This window comes from Delphinapterus leucas, chromosome 3 (genome assembly GCF_059928025.1).
Source record: "Delphinapterus leucas isolate spDelLeu-1000000601 "Yukka" chromosome 3, BTC_Dleu_Yukka2, whole genome shotgun sequence".
In the NCBI taxonomy this organism is placed as follows: Eukaryota; Metazoa; Chordata; class Mammalia; order Artiodactyla; family Monodontidae; genus Delphinapterus; species Delphinapterus leucas.
In genome coordinates, this window is record NC_143131.1 from 67784667 (window position 1) to 67808943 (window position 24277).

At 37.2% G+C, this 24277-nt stretch overlaps 1 protein-coding gene across 2 annotated transcripts in view; it reads left to right on the forward strand.

The window, feature by feature from the left end:
• VCAN (versican) overlaps positions 1-24277 on the forward strand; it is a 113943-nt gene that overhangs the window by 27745 nt on the left and 61921 nt on the right. The window contains exons 6-7 of one of the 2 annotated variants that reach the window (XM_022593304.3): positions 13962-14255; positions 21132-24110. In XM_022593304.3, the coding sequence (XP_022449012.2) occupies positions 13962-14255; positions 21132-24110 (3273 nt within the window). The remainder of the gene's footprint in view (positions 1-13961; positions 14256-21131; positions 24111-24277) is intronic. The other variant, XM_022593313.3, reaches the window with a different exon arrangement.

Sequence of the window (24277 nt, forward strand, 5' to 3'; positions counted from 1 at the left end):
GTCTTTAGTTAATGGCAGGTTTGCTTTCAGTCATGCTGCCATTGGACTGTTTCCAATACACTTTTAGAGCATTAAGAATAGAAACCTGTAAGGGTGGTACCTATTCTTGTAAGAACTTCAGGTAAAATCCTGTGATGACAAACCACTGTGAATCCAAGTGCTGATAAACACTCCGAAGTGCAGCTGAGTCAGGCAAACTAGCCCGGGAAGGATTTTCATGGTTTGCTTCTCCTTGTGTTCACTTTGCTACACTAATATTTAGAGCAATCATTCATTCATTCAACCAATGAACATATTAAAAGAAAACACCTACTGTGTGATAGGTACTCTGCTCGTAGTTAGGACTATGAAGCCAAGTAAGATACAAGCCTCGCTTTAGAGATGCTTAGAGTCTGATTGATTCTGGCACTATCATTTCTCACTTAGCATGAGTTAGATTCTTAAAGACTAGTTTGAGTTCTCTTGTGGCGATGTTATCTAAGGACACAATGCAGTTTTATTATAAGAATAGAAATTTCAGTGACTTTTGAAGTGGAATTTCATTTGTAGCAACAGGTATCTTAGAAGCCTAAATATATAAATAGAAGTATTGCATTGAGTTATACTTTTAATTTTGGCTGGCTCCCCAAGAAAAGAATGATCTCAATTTTCTTATGTGTAAAATAAGGAAGTAGGACTAGATAACTTCCATAGTCCCTTCCAACATTAAAATTCTATGATTCTATGAACTGAAAAAATAACCTCAGAGACTGAAAGCTAGAAAATAAGCAGCTTATATTTGCCTAATGCCCTAAATTTGAATAGGATGGCCTGCTTCCAAGAAAGCTGCTAAGTGTGGTTCTCTAGCATCTTAACATTCTTATTATAACTATTATTTAAGACTGATAAATGTGTTTTCTAAACCATAACTTTGATACTAACAGTTTCCATTTTTTACAAGGACAAAGGGAAAAGATATGTAAAATCTATGCTATGAGATATAGATAGATTGATATAGCTTAGCTCCTTCCTTTAAATTTCATTTTATTTTAAATTTAGTTAACTTTTTTCATAGAATAGGAGATGGTCGGTAGGGGATTCTGGTTCTAGGAAATAAATTTGGTTATTGCTATCTCAGTAAGATGGAAATTTGTATTCAAATTCACTAAGATGGAATTTGTTTTATCACTGTGGTTCTCCTTTGGAATAATATCTATTAGAGTGATAGTTATAAAAATTTCTGGAACACTGATAATGCTGGAACTAAACCAGAGATAGTTTTTGAAAAAGTATACATAACTTCTAATTACCTAAAAGATCTTTACTAAATATAATTGAAATGTGGTTTTCAAGTATAAATCCGTGGCCAATTTGATCCCAATATGAATAAGCATCACAAGCCAGACTTCTTGATGGAAAGACAGGCTTAAGTATTTACAATGCTCCTGGAAGGAGCACCTAGGGGCCCCTCTGCATGTCTCTTCTTCAGTCTTATCCTGATGGAGCTACTGAAACCCCAGTCTCTAAGGCTGCAGAATCCCTAACTTCTTTGAAGGCCAGAGGACTTTCTGCTTCTGCAGAAGTTCCAGAAATTCCATGTTCTGTACAAATTCTGTGTGAGATACTTTTGACAGGTCTTGGTGGTAAAAGCCCTACCAAGGATTCCTAGCCACATTGTACCCATTGAGAGCTGGCTTCCCAAAATCTGTTCAGAGGATCAAAACTAGTGTTCAGGGAAAATTGAACTCTGTCAGAAGAGTCATTCTGAGGATGTACGCGTATACCACAATGAGAAGGATTTATTAGTCATACAGGAATTCTTCTCTACCTCCATAAACATCGCCACTTCTAGGGCAACTGGTATTGGTCAAACCAGTCTCTCCTCCAGTGTAACCCAACTGTATTTCATACAGTTGTATATTTACTTGGGATAATTGTTCTATATATTTGATAATTGAAAACTTGTAATGTATAATATAGCATAACTTTAGTTGGAGTATTTATACCAAAACAACAGAATTTGAACTTTTTTGTCCTATCACATAACAGCTGGAAGAAAAAGATAAAAGAATTAAATATAAATAGGAATTCAAGCACTGGCTGAAATTTGTGTCAGCAGTGTAACAAGACGCCCTGACGTGGGCAACCTTGGGAACCTGTCGCCTCTCCTTCTCTGGCCTGTATTTTCCATGTTAGCCCTACCCTTTGGCTTTTCTTTCACCTGGAACAACTACCACCCTACTATTCCAATTCCCTGACCTTCACACAAGCTTCCCAACACTTGGATGTGTCTGTACTATGGGCTGTCACACTGATCCCATATCCTCTTCTTAAGTCCTAGTTGGTCTCTCTCACCTTTACCATTCTCAGTCTTTGAATGTGTGACTATAATCACCCTCCTGCAAATGTTTGCTTATTCCTCCATCTCTCCTACTAGACCATGGATTCTGGGAGGGAAGGAATCATGTGTATCCCCACTATGTCCTTGGCACATAGTAGGTGCTCCATAGATGGAGTTGAATAAAATGAGTGAATTAATAAATTAACCTCCAAACTAAGTGCCCACTATACTCACATCGCTTTACACTTGCCCTTTGGATAACTTCACACATCTCCGGGCTTCATCACAATTCTACTTCCCAGTTTTTCATTGCTCCAATGTCCTTACTGGTTCATTTAATTTCACTTTTGCTCTTTTGTGTGTAAATAAGTCATATGCCTTGTGGGATGAACAGGACACAAAGAGACACCAAACAAACAAAAAAAAAATGAAAAATGATAAGTTTTAGTTTTGCATGTCTAGCCCTGAACTCTCTTCTGAATTCCATACCCACAGTTCTAGTTTGCGAATCATTTTTTTAAAAATTATTTATTTATTATTATTATTATTATTTTTTTTTTTTGGCTGCACTGGGTCTTCGTTGCCACGCAAGGGCTTTTCTCTAGTTGGGGCAAGCGGGGCTACTCTTCGTTGCGGTGCGCGAGCTTCTCATCGCAGTGGCCTCTCTTGTTGCGGAGCATGGGCTCTAGGCGCATGGGCTTCAGTAGTTGTGGCACGTGGGCTCAGTAGTTGTGGCTCTGGGGCTCTAGAGCACAGGCTCAGTAGTTGTGGCGCATGGGCTTAGTTGCTCCGCGGCATGTGGGATCTTCCCGGACCAGGGCTCGAGCCTGTGTCCCCTGCATTGGCATGCAGATTCTTAACCACTGTGCCACCAGGGACGTCCCTGTGAATCATGTGTGTGTCTCATCTCTGGTTTTCTGTTTTATCTCACAAATAATCCCCAAGCCTTTAACAGTTCTTCAGGGGACTTGTTTTATGACCATCAAAGCATGTAAACACCATGGCCATTATCATTCCCCTACTCAGCATTGTGTAGTGTGAAGTTCCTGTTGCCTTCCTTCCTCCTTGAGGACCTGCAAAGCCCCTCAATCCTGGCTTGGGAGTAACCTATTCAACTGTGTTTCCCTCTCTCCAATATGATGCCACATATGTGCACCAGTCATGCACAGACCCTCTGCTACCTCCTGCCAGCAGCTCTGCTTTGATCCTCTCTGAAAACACAAGCCTCTCCCCTTTCCAGCATTCTACTCTTCCCTCTGCCTATGAACAGACTGCCTCCAAGAGCCCATCTTTGCCTCTTCCAGCTCACACTGACATTTCCTGATTCTGAACTCCCACTTTTCTTAGAGTTAGTTCCACATATCTGGTGTTTAATTCTTCTCTGGTTGCTTTATGTTCATCAGACACAAACTATTACCTGTTATTTTTATTTCTGAAAAACTTCTGTAAGCTCCTGATAGAGATAAGGCCATAGTCATCTTCTGTAACTTTCCCAACCACAATGAAGAACCTATTCCAGTAATAGACACATCACAGTTACTCAAGAACTACTTGGTGGTAATTGTAGTATTTCTCCAGACTTTGTCTCTTTCAGAGGCTGTCTCCACCATGCTACCACTTCTACAGTACTTGAAAAAAATGCCAAGCTTTGTCCACCAAACTTACTAAACATCTTTTTTTTTTTTAAATTGGATCACCATGATACTAGTTTTTTCTCTTTGAATTTCTCCTCTCACTCTTTTCTGTGGTGTCTCTTAGAAATAATTCCTTCCTAGAGACAATCTTTTCTCCTTTCCAGCCTCTCACAGTCATGGCCCTTTCTTGCATTCCCAGCCAACTGTCCTCTCTGGCATCGGTTCCTTTGTCCCTATTCACAAATTACAGGTTTATTTTTCTACTGCTTCCTCATGTCAAAATCCAGGATAGATCTATCACCTCTATGACTTGTCTAATGCCTCCACGTCATGCTTGTGTCTGACCTAGAACCAAAAACAACCTTTCATTTTTCTCTTAATGAGCTCCTTTAGACATGAAAAGCTAAACATTTAGGTAAAAGCCTGAATGTCATTAAACAGGTCTTAGAACAAGGCTTAGTTCCAGCTTCTTTAGCGTCTTTGATAGGATCAAAATCAGATATATCAAATCTGGAAACTGTGTGAGTTCCTGCCTGTGGATGCTCAGATTGACTTAATTTTGATGGAATTTACAGCATGTAATCTACAGAGTACTTCACCAATGGGAGTTATTTAAGAATTAGTGATAACTGGGTTTATTCAGTTAAAAAGCCCCATGTCAGCTAGAATATCTTCCTGCACACCGTGGTTCAGCAGATGGGTTCAAATATTGATTTTGGATTATAGAACCTCTCCACATTGGTTGAGGTTGGTGCTAGAAGATGCTGAAACTTTTTAGTTATTCTCTGTAGAACTCACAGAATCATAGATCACAGCTATAGCTGTGGGTTCCCAAATAGACTTTAGATATTAACACACCTTGCTAAGGACTCGAAACTCAACTTGGAGTTGTTTTTGTTTAAGTGTTTGAATGGTCTAGCTAAGAGCCACTGAGGAAGGTGACCAGGCATGGCACCCTGCAGCACCTATGGAAAATGCGTCCTCATTCAGTATGGTGACTTGAATAGATTAACTGTGAGGTAGCTCCATAGGTAGGGTAAGGAAAGAAACTATTTATTGTATGTGGTTGCATTGCCATTTAACTTAATTCTCACAAAAACCTTGACAGGCATTTATTTAAAACCTTTATTTTTACACATAAGGAAACTAAGGCACAGAGGTTAAGTGACTGGATATACACCCTTTTTCCTGTTCTACCATAGTAACTTTTCAGGACCACCAAAGATTCCCCAGTAGAGCAACAGGTAGTCTTACAAACCAAGAGGATCAAAGTGCTCTTAAAGCTCCCCCAAATCTCTGATTTCTCACATAAAAATATCCTAATTCTTATCTGAGTAATGATTGCATTCCTGTTTGGATTGCAGTGATTGGAATTGCTGGGTTAAATGATAACTCTTTTTTTAACTTTCTGAGGAACTGTTTTAAAATTCTTACCAGCAGTACATTAGGGTCCTGATTCTTTCATTCTTGCCAACATTTGTTTTCACCTGACTTTTTGATTATAACCATCCTAATGTGTGTATAATGCTATCTCATTGTGGTTTTGATTTGTATTTCCCTGATAGCTAATTATGTTGAGCAACTTTTCCTTTATGACTATTGGCCGTTTACATATTTTCTTGGAGAAATACCTATTCAGAACCTTTGCCCATTTTAAACTGGGTATTTGTCTTTTTGTTATTGAGTTGTAAGAGTTCTTTGTATACTCTAGATTCAAGGGAGCCTATTCAGATACATGATTTGTAAATATTTTCTCCCATTTGCCGATCTGTATTTTTACTTTTTCAATGGGATCCTTTGACACACAAAGATTTTAATTTTGATAAAGTCCAATATCTACTTTTTCTTTGATAGTTTGTGCCTTTGGCGCCATATCTAAAACACATTACCAAATCCCGAGTCATGAAGACTTACTTCTGTGTTTGCTTCTAAGAATTGTAGTTTTAAGTTTTACTTTTATCTATTTTAAGTTATTTTTTGTATATGGCGTAAGGTAAGAGTCCAAATCCATTCTTTGGTATGTGGATTTTCAGTTATTACAGAACTATTTGTTAAAAAGACTATTCTTTCCTCATTTAAGGGCCTTGGCACCCTGTTGAAAATCAGTTGATCGTAGATATATGGTTTTATTTCTGGACTCTCATTGATCTATATGTCTATACTTATGTCAGTACCACATTGTGTTGAATACTATTGCTTTGTAGTAAATTTTGAAATTGGAAAATATGAGACCTCCAACTGTGTTCTTCTTTTTCAAAATTTTTTTACCTCTTCTGGGCACCTTGAGTTCCCATATGATTTTTAAGATCAGCTTGTCAGTTTCTACAAAGAAGCCAGGTGAGCGTGAACTGAATCTCCAGATCATTTGAGGTGTATTGTCATCTTAACAATATTAAGTCTTCTGATCCATAAACATGTGATTTTTTTTCCATCTTTTTTTTAGATTCTTTACTTTCAATGATGTTTTATAGCTTTTATAGCTTTCAGAGTATAAGTTTTGCTGTACTTTTGTTAAATTTAATCCTAAATATTTTATTCTTTTTGATGCAAATGCAAATGGAATTTTCTTTATTTCTTTTTCTGATTGTTCATTGGAAGTGTATAGAAATATAATTGATTTTTTTATATTGGTCTTATATATTGTATCCTACAACCTTGCTGAAATTGCTTATTAGTTCTAATAGTTTTTTTAATGGAATCCTTAGGATTTTCTATATACAGTCCCTTTTATTTTATAATGTTACCTTCAATAAGTAGAAAGTAGAAATGTCTTGACATAAAACCCTTGAAACATGTGACAGTCATTTGCTTTAAGGTTTTGATATCAATTTCTGGAATTCTAAATCGGAAGAGCTTCTTTGGAAATACAGTGGCCATTTAACACTCTCAGCTGTGAAAAGTAAAAAAAAAACTAGGCTGATTCTCCTGTGTTGCCCTGCAGCCATACTGAGCCTGTCAAACCAAATAACACATTCAATCTCATATATTTTGAAGACTCAGATATCCAGAAATGTTTTAGAACCTCTTTCTCACTCTAATTAAAATCTTACTGCTCTGTCATTGGGAAAGAATGAGATCCGACATCCTGCAAACCATAAAAATATGTTTAAATTTTAGTGGGATTTCCTGTGTCTTTAAACCTTTCAAATGACATATATAAGATCTTGTGTAATAACACATTGACAAATATGTGGATTCCCTTTCCCATGAATATGATCTGATTTAGAGAATGTTAACTGACTATCACAGCTGACTGATGACAATTCTCTAAAATTAATTAGAGGTTAAAATTTTCAAAACCCAGTGTCTATGCTTTAAGCCACATTATGCGTCTACTTCAGCCTAAAACAAGTGAGAAATTTGAAAGGTGCTGACCTGGCTTTCCAGTCTCATTACCCCTCAAATGAGAAACATTGCCAGCCTAACACTAGAATTGGATGAAGTTACCTTGGCAGCCCCAGAAGTTTTCTTGTCACTGTTAACAGAAGGTTTGTTTCTGTACAGGTTAAAGGATCAGATCTTAGGGGGAATTGACATGCTTTTGAATTACCTACAAATATCGGCTGTCAAGAGATTATATAGTAGTGTAGGTTAGCTGTTAACCAACCACGTACAGCTGATGGATTTCGTGATCCAGGATAATGAGTATTAGTCTTTATTGCTTTGATCTTGTATATATAGACATGGGCAAAAAAGAAAGAGAAAGACAGAGAGAAAAGAGAAGAAGCTTCCTTTGAAAAAAAAGTCAGAAACTTTAAACCTAGTAATAATTATGTTGAATTGTCTTTATTACCATAATACTTGCCATATACTCTAAGTGGTTTTATCCTATGGGCATTTCATGTGACTCTTTCCAGTTCACACACCATATCTACTTTTGCACACATTTATTACTCATATACCATTTTGGCCCACATTGCAATGAAATGTAGTAACAATCACAAATCTTGAACTTCCTTACAGTGAACAAAAAATCAGGAAGTTCTGTTCTCAGATGGGCAAAGGGACTCATGATTAGTTTATAAGAATTGATTTTCAGACCAGACAGTTCAGGATAGAAAGGTTATGAGCACAAATAAACAGGATAAATATAAACATTGATCACACAACCCAGAAAATAGACGCATCTAGATAATTGTGGTGATATATCAGCTTTGACTACCACAGCTGCAGTCCAGGAAAGGATTGAATGATTATCTGTGATCTGCTGATGCCCATTCCCCGTTTCGCCTTGGTGATCTCAGGGAATTTTCAGTAGAAGAAACATATCCTACCTGAGCTTTGCTCTGGACCCAGGCTCTTTCATAATTTTTCTGAGCTACTCCTGAGTGTAAAGTCTAGCTTTTGAACAGTGTAGGTCATCTTAAGGTTTTGATTTGTTTTCGTCATTGCTTGCCATTTTAGTATCTGTCATTTTAAAGTCTGCTAAGAAATAGCTTTTCCATTTAGCAATCAGAAGTGTGGAAAAATAACATGCATGGTCCACTTTCCAGGGAGTCTTTTAGCAGTTACTTGTCATATTTAAGTATTTTTTTCTTAATATTTCTGATGATGTTAATTCCTATGATTAAGACGAATTTAGTTTGTAGAACGTCACCACATATTAAAGTCTCACCAGCAATGTCTTCCAGTTTCTTCTAGGACATCCCTGGAAAGTTGGAATAACAGGAATAACTCAAAGCCAGATCATTTAACTTGAAATTTTGGAAAATTAGAGGTTACATATGTTTTCTATATGAACATGCAAATTATCCTGAGTGTGAAATCCTCTGTTCTGCATTATAGTTTATGTGTGTACTAATGCAAATATATGTGTATACATGTCAGTAAATTCTTACTTACAACTTAAGTCAGCTTGGCATTTTACCTTAAGTCATGCATCGTTTTGTGTATAAAGGATATTTTGCGCATTTCTTTCCTGACACTTTATTTGCTCTCCTTAATCAGCGAAAAATTGATAGATAATTTTTATTATTTAATTATATTATATCATAGATAATTATTTATTATCTATAATAATCTATGAGAGATACAATTATCTCAAAGATAGATAACATTTAGAAACATGTTTCAAATCTGTATTCTTGTTACAAATTTGATAATAAATGTCCTATAGATGTAGCTGCTTTGATGAGGCAACTTCTGGAACTGAATAGTAGACTCCTTGTTAACTTATAAAAGTGATGCTTGTCTTCCAGGAAGGCATATATCCAGTAAAGCTAAAATACATTCAATTGTTCAGTCACAGTATTCAAGAGTAGAGCTAGAACACGGCCTTGTCTGATGCTAATAATAGGTGTTTTCTCTCTCAAGGAAGGCTTTGCTCTCTCCTCTCACTCTTAAAGTGATACTGTGATAAAATTCAGAAGGAACTTTTATTACTTACATCAGAGGCCAAAAGGTGCCTTTAAGATACCCTCAGGGTAGGAACTTATACAACCTGACCAATGAAGTCCTGTTGGAGAGAGAGAAGCTAAGCAAATGCACTGAGTTGCTTTGCTTGATTTCCCATGTTTGCTCTCTCTTTCTCTGTTCCTTTGGTTCCTGGTTTGGCTTTGCCTCTGGACTTTAGATTTTATCTCTTGGTATATCCTCATATGATCATTCATTTTTGGACCAAGCTTAGGTTTACATTCCTGTTACTGGCCCAGACTTAATTTCTGTCTAATGTCGTTAATGCTATGAATGACTGATGTTAGAGTTTGGAACATATAATTTGACCTATAAATAATTCCTGACTATAGATTTTAAAACTGAGAGTAGATCAATAAAATCTTTGAAAATCTTAACATCTTGACTGCTTTTCTCAGTGTAAAGGTGGGCAGTGTTTAGCCTAAAACCTGCATTTTTCTATGGGATATGGGATTGAAAGACTTGCACCTACAGTTAGTGACTAAGGAGAAAGACTGCTACTTTTGTCTGCTCTACCTTGCTTGACTTTTTGCAAAAGCTGTTTTTTAAGAAATGAGACACTTCTGTGTTCAGCTTACGTGTGGTCGTGGACACTTTATCAGGGTCCCTGCTCTGCGCCAGATTCCTTTGCTCCCTTGCAGTCTCTGGTACACCCCTGGGAGGCAATGGACTTCATATGCCCTTTGCTTTGTTTTTTGGTTCCTGCTTTGATTCTGTCTGATTACCTGGTCTACGCAGTCTGCTTCTATCTCGAGCAGGTTAACACATAGGCTACCAGAAACTTAATACTAAGTTATCTTTGTTATGGCTCAATTGAGATTCCTTTTCCTGATTGAAACACACATGTCTCTAGAGCAGTGTTTTCCAAACTATTCCATGAAACAGATCCATGGACTGTTAATTAGTCTTCTATGAGAAAAGGAGATTACTCTGGTCAAATGGCTTAAAAATCCTAAGTTCTTTGTGGGCACTCCCAAATAAATACTATAATATTAACTACTCTGAGAAGTCTCACAGAAACGAAGACCTGTCAGATGACTTGTATTTGTTTCCTAAATGCCAATGTCCACAAAACCTCTTTTCTTTGGAATACCTACTCATGTCTCAAGGATCACCAGTTTTCTGTAGAAGACATTTTTGGAAATTATATTCTTAGAACTTGAACGATAAGTTAATAACCTTCTCCATCCACATCTTCAACAATAAGCTTTTAACAGGTTAATTCTGATTTAAACAGATCTCCTTACATTTGTATTATGTTAGATAAAAAATATATAATGTCAAAGGATTATCTATTTAAAACCAGGCAACTAGTGAATCAAAAAGTACTTGACAGGAGGCTATTTTAGTTTTGTCAATAAAATGTAAAAATAGATGTCTTAGAAATAAAGGACACAGCAATATGAATTAGTTCAGTTATTGCTATCTGTGTATTACCTATTAATTCACTTTTTTTTTTTCTTTCTGGTTTTGTTATGAAACTGATGCCAGGATATTCTGGCATATTTGAGAAAAGTAGAAGATGTCTGGCCTTAATAATTTGAGGTTGAAACATAGGAAGGGCAAAGTTTAGGCATTCAACGTATTGCTTTCGGTAGAGATTGAGTGTCAATTCTAAAAGCTTTAAGACTCAGTAAGAGAATTCCATAGTGTGGATGCTTCACTATATCATTAGGTTTTTGAAGTGGACAAGGTAATGTTTATGTTAAACAGTTATGATTTAGAAAGGCTTAGACTTTTTTTTTTTGGAACAGAGTTAAAGTAAATGTTTTTCTTTTCCTTTTCTCATTATTTTGAAATGAAAAAACAATTATGACATATATGATGACAGGCCACACATTATCTTTAGAGATGAATTGGTTTGATTCTCACCTTAGGGTAAACTCAATTAATGCCAGTTAAATCTTCCTTTTTTCATCTGAGTTACATGAAACCCAATGGTGATATCTCTTTCAATAAGCTTTTAGAATTTTATTTGCAATGTTTGATAAAATTTTACATATAAATGAAAAGGAAAATAGGTGGCCTTGGGGATAACAGAATTTAGTTAAATAAGTAAAATCATTATTTTTTGGAGATTGGATAGATGGAAATTGTATCCTCCAAACAAGTGAATTAAATCACTGTTTTGATATAATGTCAGATTTAACAAGAGTTTTTATATTAAAAGTTCTATAAGTAGTTCTTTATTGATTTAATAATAATAAGGGTACTCTCTTTTTAACCTGCCAGCACCTACTGAAGCCTTTCTTTCCTTTAATACCCCAAACATGTTTGCTATTTAAGATAGGGAAACCAGTTACCCAGAAAATCATGCCGTCATTTTTCTTCATTGGCCCTTTGGTATGGCGTTTGGAGAAGTTGATTTCTTCCATCATATGGACTAAAATTGCTGTTTGGAGAAGCAGAGTTTTCCTCAGTTAATTATATTTCTCTGCCTTGCTCTGGTTGGCTGATCACTCTTGTTACTGAAAAGGAACAGTACTCTTGCCTCATTGTAGAAGTACCTCCCAATGCAGAAAACGGAGGCAACAAAACTGATATTCCAGCTGTAATAACAAACCCAAGTGTTCCACCGTGGAAGGAAGCGTGCTGGCCTGCTGCCCTCTTCCACACTTACATTCCTTTCAGGCCAAATGCAAGTGTAATGCTGAGGTGAACGGGGCTGCTGAGGCTGCTTGGGGTGACGCAGTCTCTCTTGTCTGCCTGTCCCCAGGTTGCTTTGAGCCAAATCCATAGGTGAGTGAATCGCCTGTCCCAGACAACCGCTACCCAAAGCTCTGCAGCAGAGTTAGTGCTCTTTAATGTGCTGCTTGGGAAGGATGGAAGAAAAAGGGCCCCTTGTTTCTGAACAAGAACTTGAAATGCCATTCATTTAACAAATTATTAAGTACATACTATGCAACTGGTCCTGTGACCCTTAAGCTTTTAAAACTTAGCAGGAAGGGAGACATGCTAGGAATGGGGAGGGGGAATCTTTGTTCTTATAGTATATTTTTGGATGTGAGATTACTGTCCTTTGCCAGCCTAGGTAATTAAGGACAAAAACCCATTTTCACCTCTACCTTGCTTTTTTCAGTCAGGTAAAAGTCATTTATCTTTCTCTTCTTCAAATAGCTCTTATTGGGATTTGGCCTAGTTTCGTTGGTAGCATTTTTAGATTTGCAGTGAGAAGAGCTGATATGGGTGATTTGGCCTTTTTCCCCTGACTGATTTTTCTTGTGTTATAAAGCTAGGACACACGCACAGAGAGTAATGGCTCTACACATTTTAAACAATCCCTTGTTACATATGGATTTAGTTAGGTGAAGATCCAAATCATGAGAGCTCTGCATCCCAGCTGTCTAATGTCTCATAGAATCAGAGAGTGGCCTCAGTGAGATAGAAACAGGACCCACAGCTGCTGTAATAATGGGCTATCAGTATGTTAGCTTCCTCTCTACCTCGTTTTATACTCCTCCCCATACCTGCTATATTTGCTTAGGTATTCTCTAATTCTGTCTCGTTTAGCCACTTATGTGCTCATGTGTGAAAAGCATCATTTAATTCACATTGCATTTATTTCAGCAAGTTGTTATGTTAGTTACCCAAGTAAAATTCCAATTTAACAAACTCTGGCATTTCCAGAATACTTTATTGTGACATGTTAAGTGATAATGAACATACTACTTGGGTCTAATGGAGCCTGGCGATGAACAAAGTAAATGTCCTGCCTTTCTTTGTTCATCAATAAGCGAATGTAAGAGTCTCTCCAGCCTAGTTAGAGCCCTTGCTAGCACATACAGTAACTCTGTGAGAACCGCAAAGGGCGCTCCTTCTGGGCAGACAGATTGCAAAAGGTATCCACCCTGGGCAGAGCAAGCAGAAAGAGGGTGCCCCTTCCTCCAGGAAGGCTTTGGTACCTTTGGCTGGTTGAATGGGATACTGGCCCCCGTACACTCTCAGCCCTGCCCAAGTGTAGGCCATGACCTGCATAACTATCAAGGCAGCCCTGTGTCTAGGACAGGAAGGCAGGAAACAGCATTCTATTCTGCCTCTTTCCCGTCCCCCTCTTCAAACCCTGGAGGTCTTCTTGTTTTATTGTTTGCTTTGATGGGAGTTAATCCATTTTGATGGTAGAGATAGATGAGAGAATCAGAGAATTACTATTTGATTTTAGGGTAGACAAAGAAAAATAACCTCAGTGACATTTCAATGCAAGTTTCTCTTTCCAACATGCAATGTTAATAAGTACCTCACAGCCTTTTACATTCAAGAGAAAACCCGTTTCCTGTCTGGTAAACCAAAGAATCATTTGGAAAAGTTTGTTCATTTTAAAGAACTGATTGTAACTTTATTATCAAATGACTGCTTCTACGGCCTATGGGAATATATGTATATAAAATGAAACTTTTCTGGCGTGTGTTCTCTTTTTTTATTGTGTTATTTCTTATCACTAGTAATAACAAAATAAGGTAACGTTGAGTTTTCTGCTTTAAAGTATAGAAGCTGCTACCTTGCCATGATAAAAAGAATTACGTGCTTTTCCCCATCTCCCATAAACAGAAAGGGACTGAATAGTAAAATTTAGACCCTTTTTCCTCTTCTGATTGCAGGTGATGTGTTCCACATCACTGCTCCCAATAAATTCACCTTTGAGGAAGCTGGAGAAGGGTGTGAAAACCGAGATGCCCGCCTGGCGACAGTGGGGGAGCTCCAAGCGGCGTGGAGGAGCGGCTTCGACCAGTGTGATTACGGGTGGCTGTCGGATGCCAGCGTTCGCCACCCTGTGACTGTGGCCAGGGCCCAGTGTGGAGGTGGTTTACTTGGGGTGAGAACCCTGTATCGTTTTGAGAACCAGACAGGCTTCCCTCTCCCTGATAGCAGATTTGATGCCTACTGCTTTAAACGTAAGTGTTTGGTACCTTTTTAAACATTACAGATTTAAAAAAAAATACTTCGAAGCCGTGCAATTGATGTTCAACTAGCCATCGGAATGATTCCATGTCTTGCAGTGTGTGCACGGAATGGAAACAGTTCAGTGACTTTCAAAACCAAGGAAATGCAACAGCAGTGATACGGTTAAAACAAGAAGTTTGACAAATGGTGTTTTTAGAGAGGATGAGGAAATGTCAGGTGAAGGCCTTAACTGTGATGCACTGCACTTAGAACCATAGAACATGTTTCTGCGTACTTATTTTACATTAATTGCAGCCCTTGAATGCAATTAGATTGTTGACGCTGTAATGCTGGGACCAACTGTGGCTGAGTTGAATCCTTGAATTCTGTTTATTTCGTCTTTGTTTGCTGTCACCCTTTCTTTTAAATGGCGGAGGATTTAAATTTCAGTGATTGCAGGTGAGTACTTGGAGCTGACGTGGATAATACCTAAAACTGAACCATGCTATAAATAAAAATCTTATTTTATCTCATTTTATTTCAAATAATGGAAATATGTGCCTTCTAATGCTTAATTCTCTAGTATCACATTGAAGTACAGTATATGTTTTTTGCAAGCCTTAACATAAATAGGCTATCTTCAGTCAGGTTTACTACTTAAAATGGATTTTAAGTAACATTTCTCAATATTCATGATATAATTATTTTAATTCTTCAGATGTCCTTAAATTATTTTAGCACTAGTAGTCACATGCTATAGTGCTTGTAGAATGCTTAATTAAACAAGCAAGTAATCCAGAGTCTCACTGTGATATTTAGTAGGATCTATATTGTGCCAGCAAAACAAATATCTCCTAGAATTTTTGGTGACCTTGAGTATGTTCAAGATAGAGCCACGTTATATTGAAATACAGTGAGAACTTTTTACTAAGTTTCCAATATATATTGTTATAGCGATACATACAGTCATCCCTTGGTATCCATGAGAGATTGGTTCCAGGACCTTGGGAATACCAAAATCCGCAGGTGCTCAAGCCCCTTATATAAAGTAATAATTGCATATAACCTACACACACCCTCCTGTATACTTTAAATCATCTCTAGATTACTTATAATACCTGTACTATGTAATAGTATATAATACCAACTATGTAAATAGTTGCTGGCACACAACAATTTCAAGTCTTGCTTTTTGGAACTTTCTGGAGTTTTTGGAACTTCTTACTTATTTTAATCAGAAGTTGGTTGAATCCTCGGATGTGGAACCCATGGATATGGAGGGTCAACTGTAACTGAAATGAGTAGAAAATACACTAGCTTATTTTGTAATTGGTTTCTGAAGTGAAATATACAGACATTCTTCATCAACCAAAAAGACACAGAACTGGGATGTCTTGAGTAGTCAGGAGAATAGATGTTAGTGCAACAGAAAGGTGTGGTTTCACATACTGCTATTTCCCAGCTAAGGTACTTCTGTTTGGATCTCTTCCTGTAAACTCAACTTTCTGAGTGTTAAAGCCACGTGTTGTGTATCAGTGTGATACAAGCTGGCCATGAAAAGCCATTGAAAATATTAGTTTTTGTTCCTAGGCCCCGAAACTACAGAAAAAGTCTTAATCATTTTTAGGAAAACAAACAAACATCAACAATAGTAACAAAACCTTATCCCTAGAAGTAGAAAGATATCATTCCTTTAAGCCATATACCCATAATGGGTTATGGGTATATTTTCAAGTAGTTTAAGCTTTAAAATCAGTTTTACACTAAGTGACTGATGTGATTAAGGAAGAAAATCAAATCTGTGTGTGTGTGTTGGAGAGGGGATGGGGACAGGTGGGTTAGAGAGGTTAAAGTAAGGAAGGAGTTGAATTATCCAGCATGACTACCTTGTTTGATTTTATTTTCTTGTGCATTATAAACGTGGCACTAGAAAACTTTTAAACATTTTTGTTCTTCTTGAGAATAAATTTAAACCAAAGCCTGTCTGTAGCCGCAAAGAATTCATCCTGATGTGTTTTAAATTATTTATTTAAATAAGGAATTCACATGAATGTACAAAATAATAATCTAGTTAGATTCAAATAAAATAACCACCTAGTAAGAATCTATATAAAATATGAATAAAATTTGAAAGTTTAGGTCCATTTTTTTCTTCCTAATTCATTTGAATCTATATAACTTAGAAATATATAATTGGCAAATATAATGGATTCAAATTTTCATTTTTCTCCCCATCTAAGCTAAAGGCTAGATTCTTATTTAGTTCTTCTGTAAGACTCTACCATACTCAAAATTTATTCAGCATATAAAAGTTTAAGACAGTTTAGTCATACATAAAAGCCTTCCTTAAACCACACACAATGCCAACAGCCTCCCCAAATTTCTAATTCGTTTTTCAGAGATTCTTTTAAAATATACATTTTTTTACTTTGAAAAATATTCTCAAAATGACTTGCCTGCTGTCCAGTTTCCCACATAGTTGAGTAGTGACTAAATTTATGGAGTTAAAGTTGGTAAGAGTTATGGCCTTAAGGACAATTCCAAAAGTGATTTCAGAGATGTACAGCTGGCTGGTTAAGTAGAAGAATTTAGAAATATAAGGATATTTTTCTTGTTTGCTTTTACCAAAAGTAGAAAGTGTTTTTAAGGCCACTTCATGGTGAATAAACAATACCAAATCTCACTTTGCTCTAATTCCCTTTTCCTTCTCAAATCACTGAATTAACAATGGCATTGTTAATCAGCCATTAACAATGGCTGATGGTAAATATAATTAGAATCTGAAAAACAAGTAAATTAATGTCCTTATGAAATAAAGTTTTCCTGTACATTTCCCCTTGATGGTTAAATTGTGCACTTTTCATTTTTCTTTGACCTCAGAGTTAAGCAAGTTCTATGAAATAGAGTTATGCAGGGCTTTGAAGGATCATCCATACTCCCCAATTTAAGTGAATCAAAACTATTGCTGACTCATAATAACCTCTCATTTAATATTATTAAAGATCTCCAGGAGAGGGAGATAGGGAATGTTTCCTAGAAAACCCATTCCAATATCCTATTACTATCACTCTCAGTTTTTCCAATTATCTAAATCCTTTGCATTAGAATTTGAGTTCATCTTTCCTTCTTAAATTGGAGACCAAAATCTAAATTACAGCATTTCTACTATTGAAAACAACTGTTCGGTTGTCCCTCAGTGTCTCCCTCAGTTGAAACAATTTCCTTGTTCTGAAATTTTAATTTTGAGGCCTCTAATCACCTATGCCATCTTGCTTTGAACCCTCATTGTTTTTCACATCCTTCTGTTGGATTAAACTTGGAGCTAGAGATAGTGGTCTAGAGAAGGCTAAGTAAGTACCCACCACATCCTATGCCATCTTTCTTATATATTTGTCCACTTTTACAATTGGCCTGCCCTTCTAACCTATGGTTAGTATATTATATTTTTTGTGCCCTAGATCATAATCTGACCATAGTGTCAAAACTTATCCTTCCCAAACTGGTATTTTTTTAGATGTCTCTGTTTATTGAATTTGAATTGGTTAGCATTCAATCACTCGTAAAACTTTAAAAGTTAATTTGAATTCTAATCTCATTGTTCCAAACTTTACTCTTTCCGCAACCATGAACCCGGAATCAACTTATTGAATATCCAGTGATTTCCCTATAATGTAGGCAGTATGGGTATAAGTTAAATCGACCATCATGCTGCTAATAGGGTTTTTATCTTTTATTAGGAAAATCTGCCTCATGTCTCACAACAGAAGCACTGGAGAAGATAGTCCATAGGATATAAAATACCATAAAGTACAGTGATGTGAAACATCTGTGTGGCAGACAGCTGCAAATGTTGGAAGGGAGCTTTTGTGGGAAAAGAATCCTGCTGCTTTCTGTTGGCTTCCTCGATAATGAAGTTGAAGGGACACTGGTAGTTTTCCAGGGCAAAAATTTCTCCATGTGAATCCTCCTTCTGGAGAGACACTTTTAGAATAATGTAGAGTTGTGCTTTCACCTTTGTAATAGTCATCATTAATACACTGGCATTTATTCTTAAGATATTTCTTTGTAGATATTTGTGTTTTTTAAAATTAGTTCCTTTGTTTTGGAATGGTTGAAGCAAATGGTGCAGATGCTCAGATATACTGAGTTGTGATGGAAATCAGCTGTTAAGTTGATGAAAAAGCAACCCAACCCCAAAAGGAAGTCTGAGGTTTTCCATTCCAAATAGTAGAATTAATCAACTTAATTATAAGCAGACTTTTAAACAGGGCTCTCAAATTATTGAAAACCCTTGGTTTTGAAAACAAAGTCACACAGATCCTAGCTTTGTAAAGGAGATTCTCTGAGACATACTACTGTCATATTACTGTGTTCCGGGCCTAGAGGAAGGCAACACCAAACAGTTCGGTAATAATTGATAATGACAGGCAGTTACGTAGTTTTTGAAATCTGAGTCATTCATTTTTAAAATGCTATAAAATTATTTTCATAGCACTGTGGAAAGTTGTTAACGTAGAACTTGGAGCATAGGAAGACCTGATTCACAGGCTCTCTTTTGGCCCTATTGCAGTTATCACCTCCTTTTAAGTGAATTTCATCAGCTATGGAACTACTCAGAGGGAAAAAGCAAAATTAGCTTTTTTATTGTTGTTAATAATAATATGATTAAATTTTCTCTAATGTGCAGTGTGCTAAGTGTTTATATTATGTTTCCATGGGAACTTTCTCTATATGTACATTTTACTGTTTCCCCAAAGAATGCAGTTATAAAACAAACATGATATTTGGCAGTTAAATGAAGTAACAGTTATGGAATTTCAGAGGATAGAGAATTGAATGAAAAGAAAAATAGTCAACCTCACTTAGGTTCCTTAAGTTGTTCATGTCAATCAAAATAACAAAAGCTTCTTCCAGGAAATGAATGCAGAAAAAGCTTTCTTAAAAAAAAGGAAAAAAAAAGTTATTTAACATGTTTTTGAAGAGTGCGATTCTTTTTTGTTCTGTTGTTTAGTTTTGTTTTAATACAAAGGGATAAAAAGTGGCAGACTAAAGAATTTTTAACTACATCATAATGAAATGGCCCCCAAGTTTTTGTTATAAAACTGATGAATCTGGGCTTTAAAATGGTCTGGGAAATGACAACAGCTAATAACAGCTCATACCAGAGAAAAAATGAGGAATCTGTTACAGCTCAAGTCTGATTTACAACAAAATCACATCATTTTATCATTAATTTTTTAAAATAGACTTTATTTATTAGAGCAGTTTTAGGTTCACAGTAAAATTGAGTGGAAGATGCAGAGATTTCCCATATATTCCCTGCCTCCATTCATGCACAGCCACCCCCATTATCAACATCCCCCATCAGAGTGGTATGTTTGTTACAACTGAGGAACCCACATGGACACAACATAATCACTCGAAGTCCATATTTTACACTAGGGTTCACTCTTTGTGTTGTACGTTCTGAGTTTGCACAAATATATAATGACATGTATTTGCCATTCTAGTATCATACAGAGCAGTTTCAGTGCCCTAATATCATTAAGCTTTGATGGAGTAGCTGGAGCTCAAAAGTATCCAGTTTTGTTTTCCAAGGACTCTGGTTTGGGGATTATTAAGAGTAAGCCACAAGATATTACAGATACTACAGATATTACAACTTTTATCAGGGGAACAGACATTACCCATACAACTAGTTTTAAATCATACAGGATGTAGCAAAACAATGACTACAGATTTCCTCAGATCAGTTCCTTCTGAGTCTAGTGGCAATCAGTTTTTGATTTTTGAAAATCTGAATTTAAAAAAAGGAATAACAAAATCTTTATGTGCTAAGCTGCTGCATTTTCTTTATGTTGAGATGGAATCTTATCTACAACACTGTCACTTTTATACACAACTTAAATTTCTTTAAACAGGCCAGGCCATTCTCTGTAAATCTGGAGGCATTATAATGTAGCATTTTATGATGACATGTTACTTTATATTGCCTGAGCCCATTCTTTCTGATGCTCAGGGTTGTTTCCAGTGATTTGTAATTACAGAGCTAAAATATATCATGTGGGTACTTTACTTCCTGTTCTATGTTTGCATTTCCTGCTAAAAGTAAGGCTGGAACCAAGACCCTTAAGAGTTACAAACATAATGTGTAGAACATAGAACAAGATGTAGAACTACAACAAATGCCAAGCAGCCTCGGCCAGAGGCATTTTATTATTTATTATAAACAAGGCTACTCTGCAGATTTGAAAGGAATATGAAGACAAATGTCCAACACCGGGGATCAAGCGAATAGTGGTGTTAATATCCTGTTTTTATGAAAGCCTCCACATTATGGACAATGTAATCATTGATATGTAACTTGGGTACATTTGATGTGGCTTTTTTGTTGTTTTGCAATCTGAGGCACTCCCTCTCCCCAGAGACATTATGTAGCTAGAGACAGAAGCCTCCAGAATAGTAGCACTAAGTTCTCCTACTAGACTTCAAGTTGGTGCTGTAGTTTCTGATAAATAACGTACCTACTGTTTCCAAACTCTGCATTTATTTATTTATTTATGTTTAACTTCTCCTTATCTTAACTTCCCTTAGCCAAGAACAGTCCCTTAGCCAAGTATTCACTTCCCTTAGCCAAGAACAGTCATTCATACCTATGGGTAAAACCAGTGTTGACCCTTTCAATATAAAACAAGTGATCAATTTGTGATGATTAAATGTTCAATTGTCTGTCTTCAGATTAATTTAAGTATAGTTTTTAGACTCCTCTCCATCAGAAAACACTTTGGGGTTGCCCCAAAGTACACAACAGCACTTAACAAACACACTGGACATACAACTTTTTATTAGTGACTTGTCTAATCAACTCTTTGAAATTATTTTTCTAGCTAAACAGAATATATCAGAGGCTACAACCACCGAACTGAATATGCTTGCAGAAACTGCCTCACCCACTTTATCAGAACTACAAATGGGACCCGACAGAGCTACACCAATCGTCTCTTTAATCACTGAATTACCTGTCATTACAACAAAGTTCCCTCCTGTGGGAAATATAGCCAATTTTGAACAGAAAGCCACAGTTCAGCCTCTAACTATCACACACAGAATAGCCACAGAATCACCCACGCCCGATGAGAGCACTAAGAAGCCTTGGGATATGGACTATTACTCACCTTCTGCTTCAGGACCTCTTGGAAAGCCAGACATATCTGAAATTAAGGAGGAAGTGTCCCAAAGTACAACTGTCATCTTCCATCATGCTACTGATTCATTCGATGGTGTCAAGGAAGATATACAAATACGAGAATCAGTTACACAAATTGAACAAATAGAAGTGGGTCCCTTGGTAACATCAATGGAAATCTCAAAGCACATTCCTTCCAAGGAATTCACTGTACCTGAAACGCCATTTGTATCTACAACAATGACCCCGGAATCCAAAACTAAAAAGAAAGCAGTAAGCACAGTCTCTGAATCAGTGACCACAAGCCACTTTGGGTTCACCTTGGGAGAAGATGATGGTGAAGACAGAACATCTACAGTTAGATCTGGTCAGAGTACCTCGGTCTTTAGCCAAATACCTGAGGTCATTACAGTATCAAAGACTTCAGAAGACACCACCCGCACTCAGCTAGAGGAGGTGCAGTTAGTCTCAGCATCGACGAGTTTTTCACCTGTAACTATGCCCAACAGTGATGGGTCATCCATGGACCACTGGGAAGAGAAACAAACTAATGGTAGGATAGCTGAAGATTTTCTTGACCAGTATATGTCCACCACACCTTTCCCATCACAGCATCATACTGAAGTAGAATTGTTTCCTTATTCTGGTGATAAAAGACTAGTTGAGGGAACATCCACAGTTATTTATGCCTCTCCACAAACAGGAAGAGAAAGAACAGAAACACTAAGACCAGAGATGAGAACAGTTACTTATACAGATGATGAAATACAGGAAAAGATCACCGAAGATTCATTTATAGGAAAAATAGAGGAAGAAAGCTTCTCTGGAATGAAGTTCCCTACAGCTTCTTCAGAGCAAATTCATCATACAGTGTATTCAGTGGGAATGACCAAATCTTTTGATTCCCCAGCCCTGACAACAACAAAGCTAAGTGTGGCACCGGCGGAGGCAACAGGTGTGGAGAAAGACTTTACGACAACTCCAAATGGATTAGAAACAGATGGCTATCAAGATACCACAAAGTATGATGAGGGTATTACAACAGTGCATTTGACTCAAAGCACTTTAAATGTGGAGGTGGTTACTGTATCAAAATGGTCATTGGATGAAGATAATACAGCATCAAAGCCTTTAGGGTCCACAGAACATGCAGGCTCTCCAAAATTGACCCCTGCCTTACTCACCACTATGGGAGTGAGTGGAAAGGATAAAGAAATCCCAGGTTTTACTGAAGATGGAAGAGATGAGTTCGCTCGTATCCCAGATAGTACTCAAAAGCCATTAGAGTTTACTGAGGAAGACACAACAGACCATAAAAAATTCACAGTCAGATTTTGGCCAACTACATCAATTGGCATCACAGAAAAGTCAACTTTGAGAGATTCTACGACTGAAGAAAGAGTTTCTCCTATCACAAGCATGGAAGGCCAAGTTGTTCATGCAACCATAGAGGGAAGTTCTTTGGATGAAGGAGAAGATATGGATGTCTCTAAGCCTGTATCTACTGTCCCCCAATTTACACACACTTCAGATGTGGAAGGATCGGCATTTTTTAATTATAGTAGCACCCAGGAGCCTACTACTTATGTAGACACTTCCCATACCATTCCTCTTTCTGTAATTCCCAAGACAGAATGGGGAGTGTTGGTACCTTCCATTCCATCAGAAGGTGAAGTTCTAGGTGAACCCTCTCAAGACATACATGTCACTGATCAGACTCACTTTGAGGCTACTATTTATCCTGAAACTATAAGAACAACAACAGAAATTGCACAGGAAACAACTCAGGAAGAATTTCCATGGAAAGAAGAGACTCCAGAGAAACCAGTTCCTCCTCCCAGTTCTACAGCTGACACAGCCAAGGAGACAACAACACCCTTGGATGAACAAGAGAGCGATGGGTCAGCATATACAGGCTTTGAAGACAGATTGGTGATAGGTTCCGAGGGAGTCCCAGTTTTAGAAACAACTCCAACTGGAAAAATTGAGCAGAGTATGTCTTATCCACCTGGTGCTGTCACTGAGCCCAAAGCAAAAACAGATGGTGTGGTAACACTAATACCAAGCATGGGGCCAAAGGTATCTTTAAGCCCAGGGCCTGAACAAAAATATGAAACAGAAGGTACCAGTCCAAGGGGATTTGTATCACCTTTTAGCACCAGTGTTACCTGGCTTATAGAAGAAACCACTACTGAGAAAATAGAGAAAACATCCCTAGATTATACAGATTTAGGCTCAGGATTATTCGAAAAGCCCAAGGCCACAGAACTCCCAGAATTTTCAACAGTTAAAGCCACGGTTCCAAGTGATATCACTACTGCTTTCAGTTCAGTAGACAGACTTCACACATCTTCAGCATCCACTGAGAAGCCGCCTCTCATTGACAGAGAACCTGATGAAGAAACAACCAGTGACATGGTAATCATTGGAGAATCAACATCTCGTGTTCCTCCCACTACCCTTGAGGATATATTAGCCAAGGAAACAGAAACAGATATTGATAGAGAATATTTCACAACTTCAAGTACTCCTTCTGCCACACAGCCAGCAAGACCACCCACTGTGGAAGGCAAAGAAGCCTTCAGACCACAGGCACTTTCCACTCCAGAACCCTCAGCAGGGACAAAATTCCACCCTGACATAAATGTTTATATTATAGAGGTCAGAGAAAACAAGACAGGTAAGTCTTTGCTTTCTAGACATACCAGTCAAGGCAACCAGCATTTTATCTTGAAAATTACTTTTGGAAAAAAAATATCAACATGCCAAATGCTGCCAGTAGAAGATAACTGGAGTGTGAAAAAATTCTGTTTTAGCTTCATGTATTTGTACAAGAATTGGAAGAAT